This window comes from Heteronotia binoei, chromosome 2 (genome assembly GCF_032191835.1).
Source record: "Heteronotia binoei isolate CCM8104 ecotype False Entrance Well chromosome 2, APGP_CSIRO_Hbin_v1, whole genome shotgun sequence".
NCBI lineage: Eukaryota > Metazoa > Chordata > Lepidosauria > Squamata > Gekkonidae > Heteronotia > Heteronotia binoei.
Genome location: NC_083224.1, coordinates 196584301 through 196602241, shown reverse-complemented (window position 1 = coordinate 196602241; position 17941 = coordinate 196584301). Strand labels below are relative to the sequence as shown.

At 50.0% G+C, this 17941-nt stretch overlaps 1 protein-coding gene across 2 annotated transcripts in view; it reads right to left on the bottom strand.

The window, feature by feature from the left end:
* ARID3A (AT-rich interaction domain 3A) overlaps nt 1-17941 on the bottom strand; it is a 120811-nt gene that overhangs the window by 61717 nt on the left and 41153 nt on the right. The window contains exon 3 of one of the 2 annotated variants that reach the window (XM_060232803.1): nt 1880-1952. The exons of the other annotated variant lie outside the window; for it this stretch is intronic. Within the exon in view, the coding sequence (XP_060088786.1) occupies nt 1880-1952 (73 nt within the window). The remainder of the gene's footprint in view (nt 1-1879; nt 1953-17941) is intronic. 2 annotated transcript variants of the gene reach the window in all.

Genomic DNA, 17941 nt, shown 5'->3' with positions numbered 1-17941 from the left:
CTGCCCTCCACTCCGAGTCTCAGAGCGGCTCACAATCTCCTTTCCCTTTCTCCCCACAACCCTATGAGGCGTGTGGGGCTAAGAGAGCTCTCCCAGAAGCTGCCCTTTCAAGGACAGAGGCTCAGAGCGGCCCACCATCTCCTTTCTCTTCCTCCCCCACAACAGACACCCTGTGAGGTGGGTGGGGCTGAGAGAGCTCTCCCGAAAGCTGCAGAGGCTCAGAGTGGTCTACAATCTCCTTTCCCTTCCTCCCCACAACAGACACCCTGTGAAGCGGGTGGGGCTGAGAGAGCTCTCCCAGAAGCTGCCCTTTCAAGGACAGAGTCTCAGAGTGGCCTACAATCTCCTTTACCTTCCTCCCCCTCAACAGACACCCTGTGAGGCAGGTGGGGCTGAGAGAGCATTCTCAAAAGCTGCGCTTTCAAGGACAGGGTCTCAGAGCAGCCTACCATCTCCTTTCCCTTTCCTCCCCCACAACAGACACCCTGTGAGGTGGTGGGGCTGAGAGAGCTCTCCCAGAAGCTGCCTTTCAGAGGCTCAGAGTGGCCCACAATCTCCATTCCCTTCCTCCTCCACAACAGACACCCTGTGAAGCGGGTGGGCTGAGAGAGCTCTCCCAGAAGCTGCCTTTCAAGAAAAAAAAGAGGCTCAGAGCAGCCTACAATCTCCTTTCCCTTCCTCCCCTACAACAGACACCCTGTGAGGCAGGTGGGGCTGAGAGAGCTCTCCAGAAGCTGCCCTTCCAAGGACAGAGTCTCAGAGCATCCTACAATCTCCTTTCCCTTCCTCCCCCACAACAGACAGCCCCGTGAAGTGGGTGGGGCTGAGAGAGCTCTCCCAGAAGCTGCCCTTTCAAGGACAGAGGCTCAGAGCGGCCCACCATCTCCTTTCTCTTCCTCCCCCACAACAGACACCCTGTGAGGTGGGTGGGGCTGAGAGAGCTCTCCGAAAGCTGCAGAGGCTCAGAGTGGTCTACAATCTCCTTTCCTTCCTCCCCCACAACAGACACCCTGTGAAGCGGGTGGGGCTGAGAGAGCTCTCCCAGAAGCTGCCCTTTCAAGGACAGAGTCTCAGAGTGGCCTACAATCTCCTTTACCTTCCTCCCCCTCAACAGACACCCTGTGAGGCAGGTGGGGCTGAGAGAGCTTTCTCAAAAGCTGCGCTTTCAAGGACAGGGTCTCAGAGCAGCCTACCATCTCCTTTCCCTTTCCTCCCCACAACAGACACCCTGTGAGGTGGGTGGGCTGAGAGAGCTCTCCTAGAAGCTGCCCTTTCAGAGGCTCAGAGCGGCCCACAATCTCCATTCCCTTCCTCCTCCACAACAGACACCCTGTGAAGCGGGTGGGCTGAGAGAGCTCTCCCAGAAGCTGCCCTTTCAAGATAAAAAGAGGCTCAGAGCAGCCTACAATCTCCTTTCCCTTCTTCCCCCACAACAGACACCCTGTGAGGTGGGTGGGGCTGGAGAGGGCTCTCACAGCAGCTGCCCTTTCAAGGACAGAGTCTCAGAGCGGCCTACAATCTCCTTTCCCTTCCTCCCCCACAACAGACACCCTGTGAGGTGGGTGGGGCTGGAGAGGGCTCTCACAGCAGCTGCCCTTTCAAGGACAACCTCTGCCAGAGCTATGGCTGACCCAAGGCCATTCCAGCAGGTGCAAGTGGAGAGTGGGGAATCAAACTGGTTCTCCAGATAAGAGTCCACACACTTAACCGCTACACCAAACAGACTATTCTGACTTCGTGCCTTGACGCAGCTCTCTGTGACCTTCAGCAGACAGAGAAAGATGCCAGTGCAAAACAGACAAGCCAGAGAGAAGAGTGGATGAGCAACAGACAAAAGGGGGGGGGGGCTTTGGGTGTGTGTGTGTGTGTGTGTGCTCACCTCGCTTCTGCATGAAGCTGAAAAGGTCATCCAGGAACTCTTTCCTCTTGGGGTCCCCATCAAGTTCATATAGCTGTAGGGAGAGAAAGAACAATAAAGGGAGGCGGGTTAAACACCATGCCAATACCACATATCTATTTCTGTATTTGAATGTGGAGCTTTTAAATGTATGTTGCCATGATCTAAAATGGAGGCTTGTATGTGGAGTAAGGAAAAGGGGGGCTGGACAGGTGACTGAAGGGTATTCTGATCGGATGGCAGTGTGTCCTAAAAAGTAACGTGGATTGGGTTGTTCAGAGGGATTTTTGTGTGTGTTGCTCCTGAGCTCTGCGTTCTGTGTCTGTTTGTATGAAGGAAGGGACTTAGTGAGGGACCGTAGAGCACTGTGAGAGATATCTGCATTCTGTGCGGAAGTTATTCAACTAAGTGGCAAGCGAAGAAAATAAAGTCTCTGTGGAAATTGTTAGCTTGGGTGGCAAATCAGGGAGTTCAAGCTTTGTGGAAGTTATTGGCCTAAATCCAAGTAAGAAAATAAGACTGCATGGTTAGGTCTGTTTAAGGAACCATTATGTGCATGCACCTATCTGAAACCATTAAGTTTATTAACTGTGTAGAAACCGATGCCCTGTTATAAGTGGACTCTACGTTTAAGAAGAACAACTGGTGTGTGGGGGAAGAAAGCCAATGTTACCTCAGAGCCACCCCTGTGCACTGTTTTGTCATTCTACCAAATATAACTTGTGCTTTGGATCCAACTGAGACTTCGAAGGAAAGAGCCTTTGGTGGAAGTGGAAATAAGGAAGGCAAGGAGCACACGTCACCTCAGAACAACACAGAGAGCTGCCTTCACAGAAGTTACTATAAAGGGTCACACGGAAAAGAGTATACACCAAGCAGGCAGATGTGACAAATGCCAACAGGGCATGAGATGGGTCCCCATGGAGAACCGTAAGAACGTAAGAGCTGGATCAGACCAGTAGTCCACTTGGTCCAGCATCCCGTCTCACACAGTGGCCAACCTGTTCCTCTGAAGGGCCAACAAAAGAGCTTGGAAGCCGAGGCCTTCATAAGAGCATCAGAAGGGGCCCGCAAGCATATTTCAAAATTTTGGAAACAAATCCAATTTCAGGTCAAACGTATCTGGTATTACGTATTAGGTATTACAGGCTACTTTCTCCTTTTAAAACCGGATGTATGTCTTTTACACAACTGGAAAGACCAAGTGCTTAACAAAGGTACTGTTGAATTAATTAATATTTTGATTGCAGCAGCTAGAATGACAAGAGATGCAAATTGGGTAACTCTTCTCCACCTTTATTAGATCCATAGTTTCACGGCTGTGGGAACGGTTTGCTCTGAATAGATTGCACGCAATTCTTCTGATTTTTTTGATTGAGCAATATGAACATTTCGTGTGGTGGCTGTCTGGTTACCACTGGTAAAGCATTTACTGAACATGACATTGTACCTAACAATTCATTTTACAAAAAGCTGATCTATTTGTGATCTGTATTTACTAATTTTTGTTTTGTTTACTGTGATTTTTCATGTGTCAGATTTGATGTATGCTAAATTGTTGACAGTTTGTAATTATTTTGTCCAAAGGATAAATAGACTTCATTATTGTCAAAAGAGAAGAAGAGCCCTGCTGATCAGCCCATCTGGTCTAGCATCCTGTCTCACACAGTGACCAAGCTCTTCCTCTGGAGGAGCAACAACAGGGCATAGATGCCGAGGCCTTCATAAGAACATTAGAAGAGCCCTGCTGAATCAGACCAGTAGTCCACCTGGTCCAGCATCCTGGTCTCAAGCAGAGGCCAACCTGTTCTTCTGGAGGGCCATCAACAGAGCATGGAGGCCAAGGGCTTCATAAGAACATCAGAAGAGCCCTGCTGGAGCAGGCCAATGGTCCATCTAGTCCAGCATCCTGTCTCACACAGAGGCAACCAGTTCCTCTGGAGGGCCAATAACAGGGCAGAGAGGCTGAGGCCTTCATAAGAACATCAGAAGAGCCCTGCTGGATCAGACCAATGGTCCATCAAATCCAGCATCCCATCTCACACAGGGCCAACCAGTTCCTCTAGAGGGCCAACAACAGAGCACAGAGGCTGAAACCTTCATAAGAACATCAGAAGAGCCCTGCTGGATCAGACCAATGGTCCATCAAGTCCAGCATCCCGTCTCACACAGGGGCCAACCAGTTCCTCTAGAGGGCCAACAACAGAGCACAGAGGCTGAGGCCTTCATAAGAACATCAGAAGAGCCCTGCTGGATCAGACCAATGGTCCATCAAGTTCAGCATCCAGTCTCAAAAAAGTGGCCAACCGGGTTCTTCTGGAGAGTCAACAAAAGGCACAGAGGCCTTCCCCTGATGTTGCCTCTTGGCTCTGGGATTCAGAGGCTGTGTTGCTGAATACGGCGGTTTCCCTCAGTCACCACGGCCACAGCCAAAAACCTTTTAACTATTCTTTGAAATGAGTTTTAAAGGAAGAAAGTGCGTCCGTGCTGCGAGTCCGCAAGAACACATAACATCCTATTTACTTCGTTAACCGACACGCCCCTGTTTCGCTCAACATGTTGGCGAGGCAGCTAGCAAACGTTTTAAGCCTGTAATGCACAATAATCCAACAATGGAACTAGCAGGTGGTATTTGTTCCAAGCCAACCCAAAGAAACAGAATTCCAGGAGATGCCGTCCGGTCACCCTTAATGGACCTTCCCTCAAATGCAGGCCTCGGATTCAGTGGGAGCTCACAGGAGCACAGCTCCTGAACCTTTCTGAGAGTTCCACCTCCTTGTCCATTGAACAGTATGTGCAGCTGCATGACAATCCCTGGGTGAGCTCCACCACCTATTTTTCTACAAAATGACCCCTGCTCAAATGTATTTACTTATAGCCACCTTTCGCCTCAAAGCAGCCTACGTTGTTCTCCTCTCCTCTGTTTTATCCTCGTGAGGTAAATTAGGCTGAAACTATGTGAACGACCAAAGCAGAGCAGGGATTCGAACCTGGGTCTCCTAGATCCTAGAGCAATGCTCTATCCACGCACAAAACACAAATGCCAAGTTCCCAGCTGCAAGCAGCCTGCATTCAGTTTGGGGAGACGCATGTCACGGGCCCCTGAGGGAAACAAGTCTCTGGCAGACCGGCCCCGCCCTGGTACAACCACTCCACTTCCGGGCTGGCTCAAGCCCTCATTTAAGGATTAACGTGCCAAGCCCATCCCTCGTCTAATTAGACGTTGCACAGCGCAAACTGCACGGTCAGCGATCTGGCCCAGGCGGCAACGGAGCCTGAGGCTGACACCACCAAAAACGCCGGGACCTGAGCCAAATTGGGACCGCGCCCTCCTCCACGGCTTCCAGGCTTTCCGCCCCTTTCTTCCTCCCCCCGGCTGGCTTTCAAGAAGTAGTTCTCTTTCGAGGGATGGCTGAATCATGGGCAGAAGGCGCCCGCCCCACTGCGTCGTTCTGGAACCCGGCCTGTGGAACATTTGAGGCCCGGGTTATTACACCAAGAGCTGTTTAGAAAGGCTGGAAAGGGGTCCTCCATCAATCGATTAAATGAGCTACAATTTAAGGCGGCTCAATTTAAAAAGTACTACCAAAAACAGACATTTCTCAGAAGGGACTGCTCCGGCTAGGACACTGCCTGACCCGTCCTTATTTAAGCCGGTCGTTTTCCTCACACAACTATTATCCTCCATCCATATCGCAAAGTTTTATTTCAAGGAATTCATGAGGGGAACTTTATATTCAAAGCAAAAATGCAAATACAGCTGTTTTGCCATTTAGAGCAGGGCTTTTTTTAGCAGTTAAAGGGCTCGGTCCAATGGCCACAGAAGGTCAGTCTGTCATGGCCGCTCCCCACCAAAAAAAACCCTTAACTCCAAACCTAGCTTAAGTGACCAGAAAACAGCTCTAATTAAGCCAGGAGACAGAGGAGTGTAGGGAGGCCAAAGTAACGACTGTAAGTCTACAAAGACAAGTATTCAATGGAAAGGGGGTAGAGGGTGTCACTGAAAGATATTGAAGATATTGGATTTATATCCCACCTATACTCTGAATGTCAGAGTCTCAAAGCAGTCACAATCTCCTTTACCTTCCCCTCCACACACACAACTGACACCCTGTGAGGTAGGTGGGGCTGAGAGAGCTCTGACAGAAGCTGCCCTTTCAAGACAGAGGCTCAGAGCGGCTACAATCTCCTTTCCCTTCCTCCCAACAACAGGCGCCCTGTGAGGCAGGTGGGGCTGAGAGAGCTCTCCCAGAAGCTGCCTTTCAAGGACAGAGTCTCAGAGCGGCTACAATCTCCTTTCCCTTCCTCCCCACAACAGACACCCTGTGAGGCTGAGTGGGCTGAGAGAGCTCTCCCAGAAGCTGCCCTTTCAAGGACAAAGTCTCAGAGCGGCCTACAATCTCCTTTCCCTTCCTCTTCAACGTCAGATACCCTGTGAGGTGGTGGGATTGAGAGAGCTCCTACAGCACCTGCCCTTTCAAGGACAATTCCTGCGCGAGCAATGGCTGACCCAAGGCCATTCCAGCAGCTGCAAGCAGAGGAGAGGGGAATCAAACCCAGTTTTCCCACATAGGAGTCCACACACTTAGCCACTACACCAAAGGAGGAGTGGGGAATCAAACCCGGTTCTCCCAGCCCACGCACTTAGCCACTACAACCACTGCCGCTGTGAACCTCTCTAATTTCTGAATGTGGCAGCAGATCTCTGACTTTTAGAGTCTGCATGTGTGCTTCACACACCTCTGTCACATAAACACACGAAGCTGCCTTTTACCGCATCAGACCCTTGGTCCACTGGGGCCAAGGGCTGAGTTCTTTCCTGTTGCCTGCTGCCCGGGTCCTTTAAACCGGAGATGCTGGGGATTGAATTCGAGACCTTCTGCACGCTTAGAAGAGGGTCTCCCACTGAGCCACAGCCCTAACGCAGGTCCCAAGCAGTTTAGAGAGCCAGTTTGGTGTAGTGGTTAAGTTTGGGGACTCTTATCTGGGAGAACCGGGTTTGATTCCCCACTCCTCCACTTACAGCTGCCAGAATGGCCTTGGGTTAGCCATAGCTCTGGCAGAGGTTGTCCTTGAAAGGGCAGCTGCTAGGAGAGCCCTCTCAGCCACACCCACTTCACAGGGTGTCTGTTGTGGGGGAGGAAGGGAAAGGAAATTGTAGGCCATTCTGAGACTGTCCTTGAAAGGGCAGCTGCTGGGAGAGCCCTCTCAGACCCACCTGCCTCACAGGGTGTCTGTTGTGGGGAAGGAAGGGAAAGGAGATTGTAGGCCGCTCTGAGACTCTGTCCTTGAAAGGGCAGCTTCTGGGAGAGCCCTCTCCAGCCCCACCCACCTCACAGGGTGTCTGTTGTGAGGGAGGAAGAGAAAGGAGATTGTAGGCCACTCTGAGACTCTGTCCTTGAAAGGGCAGCTTCTAGGAGAGCCCTCTCAGCCCCACCCACCTCACTGAGTGTCTTTTTTGGGGGGAGAAGATATAGAAAATTGTAGGCCCCTCTGAGTCTCTGATTCAGAGAGAAGGGCGGGGTATAAATCTGCAGTCTTCTTTTTAGCTTCTGAAGGGTTAAACATTGCATTTTTAAAAAAAAAAAAATCCATTACATCAGCACGCTTTAAGAACTACTGTATCTTAATCTGCCCACTTCCTCCATGGGGTTAAGGGTCCTGTTTATCCTAACGGCAACCCTGCAAGGTAGTCAGGCAGAGAGAGAGAAAGAGCGCAAGCGTGTTTGGGTCCTGATCACCCAGGGAGCTCCATAAAACCCCACAGGGATTTAATCTTGGACTAACCACATCTTGACAGTAAATCACCGTCCCGCTCCGGTCAACACCCTGCCAATCCGCGCTAACTCATCGTGTTAAGTTTTTAATTGGGTGACAATCCCACTTATAATGAACACATGCCAACACACACACTCCCATGCTTGGCAGAAAACACGTCTCAATTTGTGTGGCATCAGATACCCGCAACGATGATGCCATCGCAATAATAAAAAATCTTGACATTCGTTCATTCTAATCCACGACATCTTTCCTCTGACACCTGAGGGGATCGTTATCTTTAAACCACCTGTCCGCCTCCACCTCCTCTTTCGAGATAGCCTCTAACCAGGCAACTCAGGAAACGACATTTTATTTTATTTTATTTTTTAAAAGATGCAACCCGCCAAACGTTGCGGGTTCTTTCCCAGGGGACCCACAAACGTAGCTGCCTGCAGAGACAAGACCAGCGGTGTCGAACTCATTTGTTATGAGGGCCAGAGCTGACATAAATGAGATCTTGCTGGGCCGAGCCATGTCGGGCTGGGACACGTGTGTACCTATTTAAGATTAGGTAGCAGAGATATAAACTTTATAAAGGACACAAACACAATTAATTTTTTTTTATTTAAAAAACTTTAGACGTGCTTAAACCATTAGCGCTCATTGGTCTTTCTTTGCATTTCTCCCATGGGATCCAGGGAACTGGGCAAAGGAAACTGTGGTTCTTTCCTTCCTTCCCCAGGGGACCAGGAAGGGGAGGAGCCTCAGCCAACAGAGAAAATAGAGTTTTGCTGCATCGCTCCTGTGCAACTGAGCAAGCCTTGCAAAGCAAGCTGTGATGCAGAAGGAAGCAAGAGAGGGGAAGAAGGAAGCAGATGACAGCCAGTTGCTCAGGGGGTTGATAGAAGGGACGGTGGCTCAGTGGTAGAGTATCTGCTTGATAAGCAGGAGGTCCCAGGTTCAATCCCCAGCATCTCCAACTAAAAAGGGTCCAGGCAAATAGGCATGAAAAACCTCCGCTTGAGACCCTGGAGAGCTGCTGCCTGTCTGAGTAGACAGTACTGATTTTGATGGACCAAGGTTCTGATTCAGCAGACGGCAGATTCATATGTTCAAGCCCTCCGGGGGCCAAATTTGGTCCCTGGGCCGCATGTCTGACACCCCTGAACGAACTGAACGGTGATAAAGGGAACTTGCAGTTTACCGTGACAGAAAAGCAGCCTCTCCAAAACAAAAGGAAACAAGGCCACCCCTCACACCCCCACACCCCGAACTGACTCATGACAATCCCAACAAGGGCAGGGAACGTTGGCTCTCCTGATGTTTTTTTTGCCTACAACTCCCATCAGCCCCAGCCATTGGCCAATGGCTGGGGCTGATGGTAGGCAAAAAAACATCTGGAGAGCCAACGTTCCCTTCCCCTGCCATAGGGTTTTGAAGGCATTCAAAGGTGGCTTGCCTCTGCGTAGCAACCCTGGGCTTCCTCTGTGGTCTCCCCTCCAAGTAATAACCAAGGCCGGTCCTGCATACGTTCCAAGACCTCGTTTGGAGTACTGGGCACAATTCTGGTCACCTTAGCTCAAAAAGGATATTAGAGCATCGAAAAAGTCCAGAAAAAGGGCAACTAGAATGATTAAAGCCTGACGAAGCCGACAAAGACGGAGGTCCTGTTCTTAAGTCGTCGTGGTCTAGGGTCTGACGTCTTATTACCGACCTTTGGCGGGGTACCACTTACACCGGCACCCAAAGTGAAAAGCCTAGGGGTGCTCCCGAATCTCTCCTTAAAAATGGAGGCCCAGGTGGCAGCCACTGCCAGATCAGCCTTTTATCATCTTCGGTTGATAAGACAGCTGGTCCCCTACCTCGACTTAGCGACAGTGATCCACACGACGGTCACCTCAGGACTGGATTACTGCAATGCCCTCTACCTGGAGCTGCCCTTGTCTCAAACCTGGAAGCTTTAACTAGTGCAGAATGCTGCAGCCAGGTTGCTATTGGGGAGCTCCTTACGGGAGCACATTCCACCTGGGCTGAAAGCACTGCCCTGGCTGCCTATCGCTTACCGGGTTCGTTTCAAGGTGCTGGTTCTCACCTTTAAGGCCCTATATGGCCAGGGACCTGCCTACCTTAGGGACCGCCTTTCCCCACACGTTTCCCGGAGAGCACTTCGGTCTGGATCGCAAAATCTGCTCTCAATTCCCGGCCCGAAGCCGACTACCGTAAAGCCAGGACCTTCTCTGTAGTGGCCCCCTGCTGGTGGAATGAGTTGCTGGAAGAAGTCAGGGCCCTGCAAGAGCTCATACAGTTCCACAGGGCCTGTAAGGCGGCACTCTTCCATCAGGCATTCGCAAACTAGATTGTGGGCCACTACAGTTCTCAGGAAACAGCTGGATCGCCTCTTGCAAGCTGCCTATAGCAGCAACAGAAAGGACATGAACATATGAACCTATGAAGCTGCCTTATACTGAACCAGACCCTCGGTCCATCGAAGTCAGTATTGTCTCTCAGACTGGCAGCGGCTCTCCAGGGTCCCAAGCTGAGGTTTTTCACACCTATTTGCCTGGACCCTTTTTGGGAGATGCCGGGGATTGAACCTGGGACCTTCTGCTTCCCAAGCAGATGCTATACCACTGAGCCACCGTCCCTCCATCTCCTTCACCTACTGCCTGGACCCTTTTCAGTTGGAGATGCCGGGGATTGAACCTGGACCTTCTGCTTCCCAAGCAGATGCTCTACCACTGAGCCACCGTCCCTCCATCTCCATCACCTACTGCCTGGACCCTTTTGAGTTGGAGATGCTGGGGATTGAACCTGGGACCTTCTGCTTCCAAGCAGATGCTCTACCACTGAGCCACCGTCCCTCCCGAATCTTTAAGATCTGTCTGCAAGGAATACAAACTTTGAAATGAAGATCTTAGCACCGATGTTAACTTTTTATATGTTTTTAACTGCTTTTATGTTCGTTATACATTTTATACTCATGCATACGCAAATGGAATAAAATAAATAATTAAAGCAGGGGTGTCAAACATGCGGCCCGGGGGCCAAATTAGGCCCCAGAAGGCTCCTATCAGGCCACTAGCAACTCAGTGAGCTACAACGCTTGTCTGCTTCCTTCTCCCTCTCCTTCTTCCTTCTGCATCACAACTTCCTTTGCCAGGCTTGCTCAATTGCACAGGAGCTACAGAGCCAAGCTCTCTCAACTGCACAGCAGAGCTACTGAGTCAGGCCTCTCTTCCTTCTGTTGGCTGAGGCTCAACAAGCCAGTGAGGTGAGCGTCTGTGTTTGGCTGTATCTTTTACAAAGTTTATATCTCCACCCTGGCATTACATTTTACGACTCACATGGCCCGGCCCGACAAGTTCAATTTGTTTTTTTTAGAGAACTCAACACAGCATGGAATTATCGCACTGCTCAGACCGTGGGCACGATGAAGTGGGAGGGCGTCTAGTGTCCTGGACCCACTGGTGGACCTCCTGATGGCACCTGGGGCTTTTTTTGCTGCTGTGTGACACAGAGTGTTGGACTGGATGGGCCACTGGCCTGATCCAACATGGCTTCTCTTATGTGACACAGAGTGTTGGACTGGAGGGCCATTGGCCTGATCCAACAGGGTTTCTCTTATGTGACACAGAATGTTGGACTGGAGGGGCCACTGGCCTGATCCAACGGACTTCTCTTATGTTCTTATGTCTGGGGCAGTGATGCTCTGTATTCTTGGTGTTTGGGGGGGGGGGGGGCAACAGTGGGAGGGCTTCTAGTGTCCAGGCCCCACTGGTGGACCTCCTGATGGCGCCTGGGGTTTTTTGGCACTGCATGGCATAGAGTGTTGGAGTGAATGGGCCATTGGCCTGATCCAACATGGCTTCTCTTATGTTCTTATGTCTGGGGTAGTGGTGCTCTGTATCCTTGGTGCTTGGGAGGGGCATAGTGGTAGGGCTTCTAGTATCCTGGCCCCATTGGCGGACCTCCTGATGGCACCTGGTTCTTTGGCCACTGTGTGACACAGAGTGTTGGACTGGATGAGCCATTGGCCTGATCCAACATGACTTCTCATATATAATTATGTCGGAGGCAAGTGATGCTCTGTGTTCTTGGTGCTTGGGGGGACAACAGTGGGAGGGTGTCTAGTGTCCTGGCCCACTGGTGTACCTCCTGAGGGCAGTTGGGGTTTTTGGCCACTGTGACACAGAGTGTTGGGCTGGATGGGCCGTTGGCCTGATCGAACATGGCTTCTCTTATGTTCTTATGTCTGGGGATTGATGCTCTGTATTCTTGGCCTTGGGGGAGGCAAACAGTGTGAGTGAGGCTTCTAGCGTCCTGGCCCCACCTTCTGATGGCCCTGGGTTTTTTGGCCACTGTGTGACACAGAGTGTTGGACTGGATGAGCCATTGGCCTGATCCAACATGGCTTCTCTTAAGTTCTTATGTCTGGAGCAGTGATGCTCTGTATTCTTGGTGCTTGGGGAGACAACAGTGGGAGGGTGTCTAGTGGTGTACCTCCTGAGGGCAGTTAGGGTTTTTTGGCCTGATCCAACATGGCTTCTCTTCTGTTCTTCTGTGACACAGAGTGTTGGGCTGGATGGGCCACTGGCCTGATCCAACATGGCTTCTCTTATGTTCTTATGTGACACAGAGTGTTGGGCTGGATGGGCCACTGGCCTGATCCAACATGGCTTCTCTTCTGTTTGTATGTGACACAGAGTGTTGGACTGGATGGGCCATTGGCTGATCCAACATGGCTTCTCTTATGTTCTTATGTGACACAGAGTGTTGGACTAGATGGGCCACTGGCCTGATCCAACATGGCTTCTCTTATGTTCTTATGTGACACAGAGTGTTGGGCTGGATGGGCCATTGGCCTGATCCAACATGGTTTCTCTTATGTTCTTATGTAACACAGAGTGTTGGACTGGATGGGCCATTGGCCTGATCCAACAGGGCTTCTCTTGCGTTCTTATGTGACACAGTGTTGGACTGGATGGGCCACTGGCCTGATCCAACATGGTTTCTCTTATGTTCTTATGTGACACAGAGCGTTGGACTGGATGGGCCAATGGCCTGATCCAACATGGCTTCTTTTATGTTCTTATGTGACACAGAGTGTTGGACTGGAGGGGCCACTGGCCTGATCCAACAGGGCTTCTCTTATGTGACACAGAGTGTTGGACTGGATGGACCATTGGCCTGATCCAACAGGGCTTCTCTTATGTTCTTATGTGACACAGAGTGTTGGACTGGATGGGCCATTGGCCTGATCCAACATGGCTTCTCTTATGTTCTTATGTGACACAGAGTGTTGGACTGGATGGGCCATTGGCCTGATCCAACATGGCTTCTCTTATGTTCTTATATGACACAGAGTGTTGGACTGGATGGGGCACTGGCCTGATCCAACATGGCTTCTCTTATGTTCTTATGTGACACAGAGTGTTGGGCTGGATGGGCCATTGGCCTGATCCAACATGGCTTCTCTTATGAGAAACCCCTCCCCCCTCCAAGGCTAGAAGTCGGCCAGTGCAAACCAGGGGACTTAGAAGGGTAGAGAGGCCACCTGCAAGACGAGGTCAGACCTATGAAGTACAAGGGTTGCCAGGTCTGTGTTGGAAAATACCTGGAGACTTTGGGGGTGGAGCCAGGAGAGGGTGGGGCCTCAGCATGGGACAATGCTAACAGAGTCCACCCTTCAAAGCAACTGTTTTCTCCAGGGGAGCCGACCTCTGCCAGTTGGAGATCAATTGTAAAAGTGGAAGATCTCCAGGCCCCACCATGAGGCTGGTAACCTCGTGAAGCACATAGGGACACAACGGACGCCAACTTTTGTTTATCGCTCGCTGCAATCTGGACCGGGCTCAAAATGACAAAGCTTCGTGAACCTTTTCTAGTATTTTGACCCAGGCTTATGAGCAATAGAATAATTAACAGACATTCTCACATTCTGACATGTTACTGTTTTATTGGTTACCCAGACTAATGCAACCCAGATCAAAGGTTTTCTGACTTCGTTAATTTTATTATTCTGCTACTGGATTATAACTTTGCACCACTTTGCATTCTAAACCCCACTAGAAGAAGAAGACTGCAGATTTATACCCCTGAATCAGAGACTCAGAGCGGCTTAAAATCTCCTATATCTCCCCACACACAACAGATACCCTGTAAGGTGGGTGGAGCTGAGAGAGCTCTCCCAGAAGCTGCCCTTTCAAGGACAGAGTCTCAGAGTGGCCTACAATCTCCTTTCCCTTCCTCCCTCACAACAGACACCCTGTGAGGTGGGTGGGGCTGGAGAGGGCTCTCCCAGAAGCTGCCCTTTCAAGGACAGAGTCTCAGAGTGGCCTACAATTTCCTTTCCCTTCCTCCCCCACAACAGACACCCTGTGAGGCTGAGTGGGGCTGAGAGGGCTCTCCCAGTAGCTGCCCTTTCAAGGACACAGTCTCAGAGCGGCCTACAATCTCCTTTCCCTTCCTCCCCCACAACAGACACCCTGTGAGGTGGATGGGGCGGAGAGGGCTCTCCCAGCAGCTGCCCTTTCAAGGACAGAGCCTCAGAGCGGCCTACAATCTCCTTTCCCTTCCTCCCCCTCAACAGACACCCTGTGAGGTGCGGGGGTGCTGAGAGAGCTCTCCCAGAAGCTGCCCTTTCAAGGACAGAGTCTCAGAGCGGCCTACAATCTCCTTTCCCTTCCTCCCCCTCAACAGACACCCTGTGAGGTGCGGGGGTGCTGAGAGAGCTCTCCCAGAAGCTGCCCTTTCAAGGACAGAGTCTCAGAGCGGCCTACAATCTCCTTTCCCTTCCTCCCCCTCAACAGACACCCTGTGAGGTGCGGGGGTGCTGAGAGAGCTCTCCTAGAAGCTGCCCTTTCAAGGACAGAGTCTCAGAGCGGCCTACAATCTCCTTTCCCTTCCTCCCCCTCAACAGACACCCTGTGAGGTGCGGGGGTGCTGAGAGAGCTCTCCCAGAAGCTGCCCTTTCAAGGTCAGAGTCTCAGAGCGGCCTACAATCTCCTTTCCCTTCCTCCCCCACAACAGACATCCTGTGAGGTGGGTGGGGTTGAGAGGGCTCTCCCAGAAGCTGCCCTTTCAAGGACAACTCCTACGAGAACTATGGCTGACCCAAGGCCGTTCCAACAGGTGCATGTGGAGGAGTGGGGAATCAAACCAGGCTCTCCCAGATAAGAGTCCGCGCAGTTAACCAGTACACCAAACTGGCTATATTGTAGCTCTGCTTACTGTACCTCATGCCTGGTCTGAAGGGCATGCACACAAAAGCTTACATTCTGAATAAAAGTCTGTTGGTCTTAAAGATGCTACTGGATTCCTGCTTTGTCCTTTTCCAAAGGGGACGTTGCACAAACCAGTTAAAACCATGTAATCCCCACCCCCAGGAACAGCCGCGACTCCTGCCTTGGCCAACCGAACGCAGGAATTGCTCAAGAGCTCCGGTCCTGGAAGGGAGCCAGAGGGGAGAAGAGATAAGAAAATTGAGGAACTGAAAAGCTGTTTAAGTTCCAAGGCGGCGTCTGAAACCAGGAAGCCGACTGCAGAGCTGCCGTTTCGGGGGCCGCTTCCTGTTATGTCCGGGGACTGAAAGGAACAGGTGCATAGGGTAGAGCAGTCTGTCCCCCCAACAGACAGCCTTCCTCATTCAGACACGCATCAAAACTCTTATCAAAGCGGCAGTTCTCTGCAAAAGGCTAATTAAAGGTCACCTCTGGACTGCAAGGCCCGAAACCATCGTGGCTAACCGTTGGGCTCAGCTCATGACCAGCTCGTGCGGGACCTACGGGCCCTTAGTCAATTCCGTAGGGCGTGCAAAACCGCCCTCTTCCGGCTAGCCTTTCAAGACGGAGCTTGAAATAAACATCACGCCATCACAAATATTAATAACTGAAATAACACCGAATAGAGATATTTTAGACTGTTTTTAGATTGTTTTTAGATTATGTAAAAATTCAATAGTAAATTGTAATTTTATTGAATTGTATAACTGTTTTATTGTTCAATGGCTTTGCCATGCCTGTAAGCCGCCCTGAGCCTGCCTTGGCGGGGAGGGCGGGGTATAAATAAAATTTTATTATTATTATTATTATGACCAGAGGCCTGCACAATCCGTGGGGCAGACAAGCTTAGCAACGTAACACTCCCGACTGTTTTAACCAGGGAACTCTTTCCTGCAACGGCAAGCGCTCCGCATGTTCTGGCCGCCAAAGCACGGCACGTCGACGTCCTATTGCCAACACTATGTCCCTGAAAGGGCGTTGCACTCCCCCAGTCGAAATCTGCCAGGGACCCCTGGCCCAAAAGAGGTCCGTCTGTCCTCAACAAGGGCCAGGACTTCTTCAGTCCTGGCTAGAGATGTGAAGGCCCAGAAAAAAAAAAGAGAAAAATTCAGGGGGAAAAACATTCCCCCCCCCATTTTTTTCATGAAGCCTTTTTTGTTTTTCTTCCAAAAAAAACTGGAAAAATTGAAAAGAAAAGAAATCGATTAGGGAACATTTTATTTCAACGTGATGAATAAAATATTTTAAGACACGTTCAAATATTTTCGAGATCATTGCTAAAAAATATGCATGGTATCATTTTATGTGCACTGAAGACAAGCGAGTCCTAGGTCATGCCCATTCACTGAAACTTAGTCCCACACACCCTCTACCACGGTGGCTTAGTGGTAGAGCATCTGCTTGGGAAGCAGAAGGTCCCAGGTTCAATCCCTGGCATCTCCACTAAAAAAGGGTCCAGGCAAATAGGTGTGAAAAACCTCAGCTTGGGACCCTGGAGAGCCGCTGCCAGTCTGAGAAGGCAATACTGACTTTGATGGACCAAGGGTCTGATTCAGTATAAGGCAGCTTCATATGCTCATATACACTTCCCCCCCTTCGATTCTTTTTAGGAGAATGAGTTTTTCATTTTTATTTTTCATTTTTATTTAATACTGTGGAGAGGAAAATATGAATCATTGTTACTTCTGGATTTTTAAAAATTGTTCTGTGGAGGTTTTTCTGTCTGTTCCACATAAACTAGTAAACAGTTCAGGAGATTGTGGCGCCATTCGTTGCAATCACAAATAAACGTTATTTAAAAAGTAATTTCTTTTTTTGTAATGATTGCTTGGATACACTGTATTTTTAATATGCTCGTTGTGATACTTTCATGCCAAGTAAAATTGTCCATAGACATATTTTATGTTCCTAAAGCAACAGAATGACTTTCAATCTGGAAAACAAAACAAAAAATGTAGCATTTTTTCCCCAATTTTTCTGAAAATTTCCAGGTTTTTTTCCCAAGCTTCAAAATTTCTGGAAATTTTACATCTAGTCCTGGCCCCAACTTGGTGAAACGCTCCTGCGGGATCTTTTACAGTTTTGCAGGGCACGTAAGGCAGAGCTGTTCTGCCAAGCCTTTGTCTAAGGACAGCGGCAGTCGCCCTGCTGGCACCGTTTCCTTTCCACCCCCCTCTTGGGGGGATCCCCCCACCCCCGACGTGATGGAATGACTGAATAAAAGCAGGGTTTGTAAATTTTTAACGAAATTGATTTTATATATATATATATATGTATTTTTTAATACTGTACATCGCCCTGAGCCTGGCACTAGCGGGATAGGGTGATTCATCAAATGCAATAAATAATAATAATAACAACACAATCCGGTTCCCCAAGCCGCTGGAATAACCTGCTAACGTTCCGTGGCAGCGTGCTAGTTGCAGGGGTGGCCAATGGTAGCTCTCCAGATGTTTTTTGCCTACAACGCCCATCAGCCCCAGCCAGCATGGCCAATGGCTGGGGCTGATGGGAGTTGTAGGCAAAAAAAAAAACATCTGGAGAGCTACCGTTGGCCACCCCTGTGCTAGTGGATTAGGTGCCACAAAGGCTGAGCAAGCCCAACACAAAAACGAACTGAACAGAAACCAATTTATTATGTGGTGCACTTAAAATGCCAATTTAATAACACAGGCCGCGAATTTAGCATTTAGACCGAAAGCCACAAGACTGAGTAGTCCTCCATATACAACATACGATACAAACCAGTATCTCAAAGCTGACAGCCCGCAAACAAAGCCACAGTACACGAGACCAACGGCGTTTTGGCCCTGTGGGCTACACTACGTATATGCCCGCTAAGAACCTGTCGATATAAATTAGTTAAACCAGGTAATAATTGATTCACACGCATTTGGAAGGGGCGATGGCTCAGTGCCAGATATCTGCTTGGTAAGCAGAAGGTCCCAGGTTCAATCCCCAGCATCTCCAACTAAAAAGGGTTCAGGTAAATAGGTGTGGAAAA